Source organism: Nannobrachium achirus (genome assembly GCF_963921795.1).
Source record: "Nannobrachium achirus genome assembly, chromosome: 24".
In the NCBI taxonomy this organism is placed as follows: domain Eukaryota; kingdom Metazoa; phylum Chordata; class Actinopteri; order Myctophiformes; family Myctophidae; genus Nannobrachium; species Nannobrachium achirus.
The window spans coordinates 24,324,273-24,336,471 of record NC_137831.1 but is presented as its reverse complement, the minus strand read 5'-3'; the positions used below and the strand labels follow the sequence as shown (position 1 = coordinate 24,336,471).

General features: G+C 43.9%; 2 protein-coding genes across 6 annotated transcripts in view; both read right to left on the bottom strand.

Annotated features, from left to right (window-relative positions):
- Positions 1–71: 71 nt before the first annotated feature.
- Positions 72–6,504, bottom strand: LOC308280531 (transmembrane protein 237B-like). The gene is made up of 10 exons (XM_080720840.1): positions 6,360–6,504; positions 4,842–4,967; positions 4,234–4,327; positions 3,267–3,424; positions 2,876–3,005; positions 2,511–2,702; positions 1,900–1,973; positions 1,069–1,156; positions 776–897; positions 72–291 (listed from the first exon to the last, which is right to left on the bottom strand). Exons 2-10 carry the CDS (start codon positions 4,951–4,953, stop codon positions 227–229), a joined length of 1,035 nt encoding a protein of 344 aa, XP_080576966.1. The 5' UTR covers positions 4,954–4,967; positions 6,360–6,504; the 3' UTR covers positions 72–226.
- A 2,025-nt stretch (positions 6,505–8,529) lies between these two features.
- The window catches only part of LOC308280532 (abl interactor 2-like), a 28,039-nt gene continuing 24,369 nt past the window's right edge, over positions 8,530–12,199 (bottom strand). For 4 of the 5 annotated variants that reach the window (XM_080720842.1, XM_080720843.1, XM_080720841.1 and 1 more), the window contains one exon: positions 8,540–9,388. In XM_080720842.1, the coding sequence (XP_080576968.1) occupies positions 8,897–9,388 (492 nt within the window). In that variant the 3' untranslated portion in view covers positions 8,540–8,896. Of the gene's footprint in view, positions 9,389–12,199 lie in introns of all 5 variants that reach the window. The other variant, XM_080720845.1, reaches the window with a different exon arrangement.

Below are 12,199 nucleotides of genomic sequence, written 5' to 3'. Positions count from 1 at the left end.
TACAGACATGTTGCTTCTACAGGAGCATACAGTAGGCAGTAGGAATATAAGAAACAGGCACATCACTGCAGTTGGATAAAATCATATATTTCCAATTTGTTTTCAAAAGACAAATTTCATTAAAATACAAAAATAATGTATCGCAAAAAACATGTTCATTTCGAATTCACTGGTAAATAGTACAAAAGTATGTGAAATTACAAGTAATCAACAGTTTATTTTCTTCTCATGCAGTCATTTCATTCTTTTCCTCTAATTGAGGTGGTTTAATCTCCATCGCCATGAGGTACCCTGAAAAACATAACACAGAAAGAGAGTTGAATGCTACATTTGTTCTGTTTGCAGATTGTGAGTGTGTCTTGTATTATTATACTTGTGAGTGCCAAATGTCCAGAGAAGTGTAGTCCAGTTTGAGAAATAGTTACGTGAAGCCAATTGCCCTGGTATTAGAGATAGGCTCACAATTACAATTAGGAAAAGATTCAAGTTGGGGTTAGGGTTAGGATGAGAGATTAGGTTTAGGGGTTAGGGTTGGACGTATGCCTGATTTATACTCAGCTTTAGGTTTAGGCTGAAAACTAATCATAACAACGCCATTAAACCGACTTCAAAAATTGACAGTGTCCTCACAAGAATAGTAGTACAAACGTGTGTGTGTGTGTGTGTGTGTGTGTGTGTGTGTGTGTGCGTGTGTGCGTGCGTGCGTGCGTGCGTGCGTGCGTGCGTGCGTGCGTGCGTGCGTGCGTGCGTGCGTGTGCATGTGTCTGTCTCTCACCCTCAGTGTGGTCTATATCAGGCCGGGTGGCGATGAGGATCCAGGCGAGGCCGACAAGCACCGCCACCACCAGGTTGACCGTCAGCCAGGGGTGAAGGAAATGATGCTCCGAGCCTGCAGGCCTGGGACAGGGAGAGGACAGAGGAGTCAATCAGAATGGCTTCAAAAGCTGTTCTGAGATAACATCAGAATCCCATTCAATAACATATACAAGGACTTCGCAGAACTCACCAGTTAACAAGCACAGTTTTTATAATACATTTGATTTGATCATTCGATCTGACTCGACTCACCATAGAGTTACATTGGGGCTTTGGTAGAGGTTGATTCGATCGCTGGTCATTTGCTGGCTGAGAGACAGGACCAGAGCCGAGGAATACACTGTAGGTTACATTACGGAAAAATGCACAGACACGCAGGCAGACAGACAGAGGGAGACAGTAAGTTTAGGCTGTATGGAGATGAGCAGAATGGTCAAAGAAAATAGTAGCAAGCCATTGTGAAAACCTTTATTCTTTTTTTGTCAACTTTCCCATTTCAGTTGTTGTGCCAATGTCCTGATGTCCCTGCACACTTGTGTAGTCTTGTCATTGCTGACCCCTACTGGATGGTGTTGGTATCATACCTATAAGACCAACCATTCCCAAGACCATAAGTGTAGGGTAGGAGGCATATTGAAACCACATGCCTCCTATGATGATATTCTTTTCACGAGGACGTGGTGCGTGGAGGAAACTATTCCTCACAGTTCAACACCCCTGCTGACATGCACCTTTGAAGGAGTCACTCGTGCAACGACAAAGACCTGGCCCTCCCCGCCCGGCTTCCCTCCTGCCGCGAACACGGCCAATTATATTGATTGGAATACCAGATGCACCGTGGGTGTTTCGACACTTTCCCATTTTTTTCTTTTTTTAAAGATTTGTTTTGGGGCTTTTATGCTTTTATTGATAGGACAGTAGACTGACAGGAAATGGGGGGAGAGATGGGGAGTGACACACAGCAAAGGTCGTTCGGATCAGGGATCGAACCGGCGACTGTCCCATTTGATCCAGTAACTTGTTTTTGTCCTGCACCATGACTAAAATGTATGCATGTTAAATGTATGTGAACTAAAGACTCACAAAATGATGCCAGCGCCACAGGGTCCAGTGTGAGGAACTTCCGTAGAGCTGTGGAGCCTTTAGCCAGGTTCATCCTGAACAGAGAACACAGAACAGAGAGTATTTTATTTTTCAACAATGTGTGCGACTACAATGACAGACACATCCCATTTTAAGCAATGGAAGTAGAATATATAATCATCGATTTTATTTAACAATTTCATCAATATAATCAGAACTTTCAGAGACAGTTAGGAATGCAAGATAATCACACGTGACATCACACACTCCTAGGACGGACAAGAGTATGCAGGGATTCACCCCAACCAAACGCTACACAAACTGGTGTCTAGCATTGACTCATGCCTGAAGATATTGCCCACTCTTGTATGGAAAAACCTATTATTATCAGACCAAACCTACTGATATACTGAATGCTGAAGTGACAAGACCATATCGCTCTATTGATGTAAAATGATTCTTTTGTTATAATAAATTGATTTAAAATGAACACATACAACTCTGTCATACTATGGTGTCGTGCACCGAAAATAGCCAATCTACAAGCTTGCAGCGCATTGAGATGTCACACTTGCAGGTCGTCTAGTTTCAGCGTGCGTAGGAGAGCGTACCTGTCAAAGGCAGCCACAGTGCTAATTGCCAGCAGCATGTACAGCAGAGACTGCGCCGGATACGCCAGGCGGTGGTACTGTTCCAACAGGTTGTCGAGAGCTGTAAGCTCAGGACCAGCCAAGACGTAGACTGTTATAGTGTTCCACACTGCGTAGCCAGCCAGGAACCCATGGCAGAACACCCCTAGATCCCTGGAGAAGAGAGGAGAGGGGTGTTTTTCATTCCGTATGTCTACAGATACGTACCGTTATGTGCTTCTTGTCTGAACAGTGACGCACTCAGATAATGATGGAGACAAATCTGTAACAAAAGAAAGTGTCCGTGCACTTTTTCAATACACACACACACACACACACACACACACCTGAACCCTGAGTGTACTCTGAGTGCCACGTCTCTGGTGTTATAGGGAGACTGAGGCTGGAATTCCACAAAGTTGTCTGACTGGTCACTGGTCTTCCCCCTGTCATAACGCTCTTCTGCCTGAAAACGCTCTGCAGATGCACGCACACACAACGTTTAATATAGCAGTCTGTGATTTTTTTCAATCAAAAGTCTAAATTCATCAGTACAGTACAGTGTGATTGCAAATGAGCTCAAATTGAACAACTAAGGTCTGTATTACTAGTGCAGTACCCGTTAACAGAGGTATTCAAGTATTTTGAGTGATCTCCATATTCGGGCATACACCGAGTCAGTAGTCACCCAAAGATTCCTAGATAGAAGACAGATATCACGACATCACAGACACTCACTTGTCCTCTCTACGAACACCTTCCCCACCGGCTTGCTCTGGTCCTGGGGGGCTGAGAACAGGGAATGCTGGGGGATTGAGGACGGGTCATCCGTGATGATGTCATCCGCTTCTACGTTGAGCTCGGCGGGCAGCTGCGACTCTGTGACCTTTGGCTTCCTGGTTTGGAAGACGTAAAGAGACATGGTCAGATGCTTTTATTGGTCCCTTTCTGTCTTTACCGTGAACATTTTGATTGTTTGTGTTTCATAAAAAAAAAAAGGAACCTCGTTCCAAAGTATTATCTTTCACTGAATTTAGTCTCTTAAACCAAGGTATCTTGTCTTATTTGGTGATATTTTGGAGGTGTTGCAATAATTTACTTTTTCTGTTTTGTGCTTATAATGTGCAAATTCGCCTTCCCTGTGTATTTTTGGTTTCTTCCTGAAAACTGAAAGCCTCGGAGTCAAAACACTGATTTAATGACATCATAAAATCATCCCCTCTCCTTTTACCTTAGACCCAACACTGTGGGTGTGGCTAACTTCAGCTGGGTCACCACCCACCTGACAACCAGGCATACTTAATGAGCAGGTAGGTGTGACCACATAAAAACATAATTTTAACACTTTATGTACACTCTTTTGGGGAAAAAAATCTTCCTCCTAATATAATCATAATATCATGTTTTAGGGGGGAAAGAAATTATGGCACCCCATCTTTAAAATGTGACTGATCTCCACAGCCAAAAATGTTACCTTATTTACTTAAATCAGCCAGTAAAGGTCTTTTTGTTTAGTCAAAAATTAATTAATATGTCAAAAGTTTCACCTTTTAACTGTTTTGGGGTTTTGACTGGTTTGATGATTACATGAAGTCTCTGCTTTCGTAATTTGTTGAATGACAACATGGATGCTCAGAGGACAGATGCTCTACTGTCGACATGACAATCCCATGCTAAATCTGTGGCTATATTAAATCTGACTCACTTCTTCTTCTTTGATCTTTTGACAATTCCCTCCCCATCTGTGTTCTGCTCTGGCCCGTCTTCATTCACCAGGTCCGCCTGGTCGTCTTCAAAATCTGCGAAACAAACTAAACATAAATTCCCCAGTGACCCATAGTCGGCTATTAGACGTCCGTCTAAAACAGGGTTATAACTGGTCTAAAAGTGCAATTTCTTTGACATGGCCAAGCTTAGATTAGACGTTGATTAGCTGCTTTGTAAGCGTCTGTCTATATATCCACAAGTTTCCGCGGGAGTTTACTGGAGACTATCAGGACCAAACTTCCGGGTTTAACAGCAGACATACAAGCTCACGTCGCGTCGCAGATGCAACCCGTTGTGAGCTTGTAAATCGGCGGCGGAACCTCGGTGCAGACGTTTGCGCAATGCACTATGGGGCGTAGGAAACTCGTGGATAGCCGTTGAAATAATGTTGTTCCCACTTCTAATCTAAAAAACGTTCACGTTTAGACGTATTTTATACGTCTAATAGCCCGAAAAATTCTCAGTGGGTGGGTCATGAAGCATTAGAGAGGGCTATAACAGACAGACAGACAGACAGACAGACAGACAGACATTTATGATTTAAACCTATGGTTTGAACTTTCTTCTTCTTTTTCCTTCTCTGGTGTCCTTCATTCACAGGCTCAGAGGCCGGCGTCTCCTTGAGTTCAGACGTCCTGGGGTTGTCCAAGCCTCCCATCTCCAACCCGGGCTCTACACACAAACAAGAAGAGGTGTGTAGGACACTTAACGGGTCATATCGGTGGTGGTCGCCTGGTCGGGCTTGTTTATTCCATTGACTACGAATCCTGGTATACTTGACATACGTAACTATTGACAACCATTTTACAAGCATACCGTGTTTATGCAGAGACCAGACAGGTTATATACGACACACAAAGAAATATAACTCTTGGGTAGTCTTTTGTCAAAGTGATGTTACAGTTGCGTTTTAATGCATCTTAGAGCACGTTGTTGGTCTGAAAGGTCTCTACGAAAATAACCCCAGGAGAAAAAGGTTTAAGATGTACGCAGTTTGGCCAAAATGATTCTGGTAGGTTAGGCAACGTTAAAGTTCACCCCCAAAATGACTTTTTTTCTATTGATTAGTCACGCCATGGAAATGGTGTAGAGGGAAAAAAAATATGCTCCCACTTCAGTGTGATGTGCTATCACTTCAGGGCCTGCAGCAGCAAACACAAGACCCCAGCGGCGGCCCCAGAGAATTGGGACTGGGGGGGCTATGGGGGAGCTGGCTTTTTTAGAGCGGGGGCTAATTCATTTTGGCAACAAACAATAATGACTAGTACTAATACGACAAACGTGATTCTCTCGCTTAGGGTATGGATAACGGAACAAATCTCCAAATCTGAGTACTGTAGGTGATCGAATAGGGTTTTTGTGAGGCTGAAGATGCTTTTTTAGCATAAAAAGTACAGTTTTTTAGTATGGTTTACATAGAAGTCAGTCAATTGTCTTTCACATATTCATATATATTTAATGTATGTGTTCCATAAATATTTTTCATTACAATTGGGTGTCTGGGGTGGGGGGGCTTAGGGGGTGCTAAGCCTTCACCAGGGGGGGCTAAAGCCCCCTCAAACACCCCCCTGGAGCCGCCACTGCAAGACCCACACGACAGTGTTGATTTCGTCGACTAAAACCATGACGAAAAATGTTTGTCGACGGCGTCTTTTTTCACAGAAGAAAACTAAATAAAAACGAAATAAAAAGTAAGCTGTGATGACTAAAACTAAGACTAAATATATTGACAATTTCGTCAACAAAATAAAAACTAGACTAAAACATTAGGGAGGGACTATAGTGCTGAAGAAAGTCATTTTATGTTTGGTTGCTCTCGGGTGTTGCGTGCTGAAAATAGCAGATCTACAAGTTCACAACGCGTCGCGTTGGAGGTTGTATGCGACGCGTTGTGAGCTTGTAGATCGGCTATTTTCAGCACGCAACCAAGTGTAAAATCAGTCATTACGATGCCAAAATACATTTTAGTTGACTAAATCAACTGTAAATTTAGTCTCCTAAAATCTTAAGATATTTAGTCGACTAAAAGTAGACTAAAACTAAAAGTCTCTAACTGTGAATTACCTGGTAAACGTTGCTGGCCATCTGGGCACCGCGGTCGAATGAACCATGATTTAAATAAAGAAATAATACAAATGATAATAGTTCCCCCGAGGGATATAAAAAAACTAACAAAAAATCCCAAATTCCCTTCAATGGTTTTATTGGTCGAAAAATAAACCCCAACTAAACAGACCCAGGTACCCCCAAAAATAGTGACAAAAACTGAAATGAGGGCCCAGGGTATTCCAGCGCAGCAGCATCCTGATGAGAGAGAGCGCACGCACACGCACACACACACACACACACACACACACACACACACACAGCTAGGACAGTAAACAGTGAACACACATCAATAACCTTTCCTATTCATTACTGATGAGCTCTTTGCAGACAATGTCCAACATTCTACACAATGTCACATACATATACATATTTGAGTTATGTTTTAAATTATAATTAAGAAAATGTCTCTCCAAATGGATTATCAAAGAAGTAGAAGAACCACATATAAACCATCACTTAAGCGTCTTCTATTGTACTGTACTGACAGTTAGGCACATTTGTTTTACTATTCTACTAAACAAGTAGACAAGCTTACCAGTGAGCCTAAACAAGTCACACTCAGCGAGACGTTCTGAAAGCATGGCAGACCAACCAATGTCGACTTCAGAAGAAGAAGAACGCTGTGTTCTTTATAATAACTGTATTGGATCTTCGAGCATCTGAGATCAACAGGTCTAACTACACACAGCGTCTGCTGGTTGGCAATTTCCCACGCTGATTACTACTATCAAAAAAAGGTCACAGAAAAGCCAGTGTCCTTTGTGATAGCAGTTGTCCTGTGCCCTGGCATGAGATAAAAATGCCAGTAAAAGGTCGAGGAAGGGGAAATTCAACAGCGTGGCACTGGTGGCAACCCTGGTGGCATTTTGAGTGACGCCCCGCTCGTCACTCACAACACGTCAGGCTTAAGTGCAGAGTAAAGCCCGATTTATACTTCCGTTGTAGCGTGACGTATCGCAAGCTAGTAGATCTGCTATTTTGGGCAAGTGACACCGCAGGCAAGCCGAGTGTTTCTTAATGAGCCATCAATCGATTCTCTTTCGGCTTGCATCAAAGGAGCTAACATAGTATACTTCAACTTCCCATTCATCTATTCTGTATCACAATTCCTTTTAAATGTGGAGTATGCATGTTCACCCCTTGGTTGTGTGTGTTTTCTACCACACCAAAAGACATGCGTGTTAACTTGGTACATACTCCTGCCAGTGCCCTTGGCTGTCACCAGACTATTGGCATTACAACAGGAGTTGGTCTCCGGGAGCTGCCCACTGCTCTTAACTCATTTAGTGCCATTCGCGAGATGTCTCGCGAAATGTAATCCATTACTGTAGTGCCATTCACGGGATATCTCGCGAAAAGTAATCTATTACTGTAACAGCGAGTACATTACCGAGAAGAATGGCCGGCGGTCCGGAGACGAAATCTGTCGCTGATTTCGCATCATCACGGCTCCACAAGCACAAAATAGTCCCATCCATAACATTGAGGTGGACGGGGGATCTCATCTTTAATGTCCATTATCTCAAAACTACACTTTAGAAGCTAGGATGGAGGCAGATGCTCGCTTATTTTACACAGTTATAAAAGCTCCCGGTCGGCCATTACACAACTCCACGTGGACACGGAACGGTTCCAGCGCACGATCCGATGACGTCAGACCGGAAGTTATTCGCGTGTGGACTTCTGGCCTTCAAAATAAGACAACGCAAGTGAATGGGACCTGAAGGAGGCACTTTGGACATTATAATCCGTTAATGTCTGGGGCTCAGAATGAGTTAAGTACACTAGCTAGGATGGGTCAAATGTTAGGATGGGTGTAGGGGACACATTTCCCCCATGGGGATAATAAAGTTAAAGTACACCTTTGACCTAACAGGCCCAGATGAAAGGACATGCCACCTCAAGGACATGGTATGTACTGTCTGTACAGAACAGCGTATAAAACGTGAGCCATATGGGGTAAATGTTTACATTCTCAGGGTTAAATTTAACCTAACAAACCCCACAATCTAGCACTGCAACGGAGTCACTGGAACTCAACATATACATATGACAAACTGTTGCTAGTTGCTAGGCATCTTGTTTTGTTTGAACTTGCCTCTGAATTCAAACACAACGTATGATGAGACATCAGGTCTCATTTCAGACTACATCTATTTGCGCTGAGATCTCAGAAGAACGTTTAAACATGCGTTGTGCATTGATGTTCCTCCCTGCACGCTGAACACACGGCAGCACAGCATGGATCTGGAATCCTGGCCAGTCTTCCTTGCTTTGTTTAGATCAAACAATGCAGATCAAACAATGCAGAGAAAGAAAGAAAAAAAAAACATTAACACCAGTAATTCCACCACTGTGATAAAAAAATAGAGTATCCTTTAACAGCTGTGATCAAAATGCGGAGCATCTTTAATTAACCACTTCAACCCCACCATTCCCCGTTCTAGGGGGAACATTGGCCAAAAATAACAGATCTACAATGTGAGCTTGCCTCAGCTAACTGATTTGGTGTACACAAAAGGAAGAAAAAATAACTGTACAGTTGCAACAGTTCCAGTCTGTTTAACTAAGACTAGAGGGTTTAAGTGGCTGAAACAGCTGTGATCAAAATGCAGAACATCTTTAAAAGGCTGCGATACAGCTGTGATCAAAACTAACAGGGCATCCATCGTTAAACAGCCCTGAGGACACCCTCTAAATAAACAAAGAGCCAATGATGACACCCAGAGAAACCAACTGCTTGCCGTCACCGCCTCAAAGCCACAAACACACGGCAGATACGTTAACGGTGCCGACGACGACGTCGTTCTGTCGCAGCTTCTCAGTTTTAACACAGTGTGAGGAAGGCGGGGTCGGGTCCCCCACCGCGGTCGTACGTACCCTAGGGTCCCCTTCCCTGTCATGGGGGGGCTGGGGGGCTTCTGTGTGGGGGGGTTGGTACGAGGCAGGCCACCAGCACCGGCCTTCATGTTCTGAGCACTGGCCTGTGAGGGGGAGGAGGAGAGCCAGGGATAAGAAGTGGGTGACGATATTGAACATGGAGTGAGAGAGAAAAATGAAATGCATCAAGATGTGTGTTTTTTAAACCAGGTAAAGCCTGAGTTATAATCAGCTACGCGCATCAAAAATAGCTCGTAGCTCGGCTATTTTCGGTGCGCGACTAACAATCTGGCATAAGAAGCAAACAAGGTTCTAGGGATGGGACGATTAGTGATATTATCGTTTATCGCGATAAACACTCACGATAATCGTATCGTGAAGATTTTAATTATCGTGATATTGTCCTCCATCATGCACTAGGATCAATTCATCTTTTATTTGCCGAGCTGCACATCCGGTACCATTTTAAACCCTCTATAATTGGTAAAAGGTACTTATAATATACATACTTGATACAGTCTTTTTTTCGCTTTCTAACAAATCCCTTTGCCAAAAAATTGCCGATCTACAAGCTCACAACACATCGCGCTGCGACACATTGTGAGCTTGTAGATCTGCTATTTTTTGGCAAATGTTCCGCCCCAGGATAATGGATTTTGATTATCGCGATAATATCGTGAATCACAATAATCGTCATATGACATTTTCATATCGTCTAGTGTTGGAGGCGGTAACCGCCGTACCGCCGTACCGCGGTATACCGAGGTCTACCGGGGTGTCATTGTGCTTACCGCGGTAAAAAGACAAAAAAAAGGTCTATTTTTTATTGGAAAACAAGCGAGTTTTAAAACGGGGGAGAAGCGAGGACCGCATGCGCTCCATGCTGCTCTGCTCTGGGCCGTGTACCACACGTTGGAAGCCACATACGTCACTCACACAGACCTGCAGGCACACAGTGCACACACAGGGCAGGAGAGTACGGAGCACAACTATGACGGAGCAGCATAAACTGTCTCTGTAATCCACTCGACACAAGGATGTTAATACATACCTTGTGTTGTGGCATATCTTTTTTTATTCATACGGATTACTGGCGGAGCGCGGGCCGCGTGGACTAAACCGAAAATGAAACTATTTTACTTTTTCCACCGCGTCGCATGTTGTGCCCCGTCCGGCGGCGTGTCGGCGATTTTATAACCTTTTCTGTCAAGTCTTGTACCTGCAACTAAAACCTGTATATACTGTAGCAGCACTCAATCACTGCGATTTGAGAGTTGAGACGTGACGTGAAGTTACAGAATCACTGTACACGATCTGACTACCCTTCCTCTTCTGTTTTGTTCACGCAGCTGTTTGTGTCTGAAAAGCCTACGTTACTATTTTACTTTCTTCACCGCGTCGCACGTTGTGCTCCGTCCAGCGGCGCGTCAGCGATTTTATAACCTTTTCTGTCAAGTCTTGTAACTAAAACCTGTATATAGCAGCACTCAATCACTGCGATTTGATAGTTGAGACTTGACGTGAGTTTACAGAATCACTGTACACGATCTGACAACCCTTCCTTCAGCTGTTTGTGTCTGAAAAGCCCAAGTAGCCCAAGTAGCTAGCCTACGTAGCTTGCCTACGTTACTATGGTAACCCGACAGTGCAGATCTAAAAGCTCAGAACGCGTCGCGGATGCGATGTGTTGTGAGCTTGTAGATCTGCTCCTTTGAAAGCCAGACCCGCTGTGCTGTACGGAGAAGTATAACTCGGGCAGTCAGGCTGTGTCGCCTCTCCACTGTGGAGAGGTGACTTTTGGGAAGATGATTGCAATATTTTGGCTTATCGCCGAACCTTAATTAATAGATACGGGGGTGCGGTAATTACCGCAGTACCGGCGGTAAATGGGAAGACGGTAATCGCGGTAACAAAATGTCCATACCGCCCCAGGCCTAATATCGTCCCATCCCTACAAGGTTCTTAACTTCTTAACTCATTTTGTGCCCGCGATTTTCGGTCGCAATGATGTCCAGAGTGCCTCACGCAGGCTCCGTCCACTTGCACTCTCTTATTTTGAAGGCCAGAAGTCTAGACCGGAAGTACTTCCGGTCTGAAGTCATCGGATCGTGCGCCGGAACCGATGCGTGTCCACGTGGAGTTGTGTAATGGCCGACCGGGAGCTTTTATAACTGTGTAAAATAAGCGAGCATCTGCCTCCATCCTAGCTTCTAAAGTGTAGTTTTGAGATAATGGACATTAAAGATGAGATCGGCCGTCCACCTCAATGTTATGGGATGACTATTGTGTGCTCGTGGAGCCGTGATGATGACAAATCAGCGCGGATTTCGTCTCCGGAGCGTCGGCCATTGTACTAGGTATTTTTACTCGCCGTTACAGTAATATATTACTTTTCCCGCGACATCGCGTGGATGGCACTATAGATACTCTATTACTTTTCCCGCGACATCGCGGGGTTGGCTTTTAATGAGTTAACACAGCAGTCAAGAGAGCTTTAAAAAAAATTCTGCAACCACAACAGTTCTTCACACAGCATCAAAACAAAAACATAGAGAACCTCATAGCAACTGTGCTCTGCTAGGACAAACACTGGAGATACTTACCTTAAACCTTAGCAACCACTGAGGTTGAGTTTATAGGTAAATTAGGCAAGCGGAAAGAGAGAGAGAGAAACAGAGGGAATCAGAGGATTAGTGAGTGAACAGGTAGAGAAACAAACTGCACATGAAACGTGATCAACAGCCCGGCACGCCTATGAGACTGAAGGGACAATAGCTAGGGCTGTCACGATTACAAATCGTAAGTTGACGATTAATTGTCACACAAATAATTGCTTCGATTAACGATTTGAAAGTTTTGAGTTTACCGCCATTTTTGGAAAATGTTTGAAAGTGTAGGAAGATTTTTCAACACAA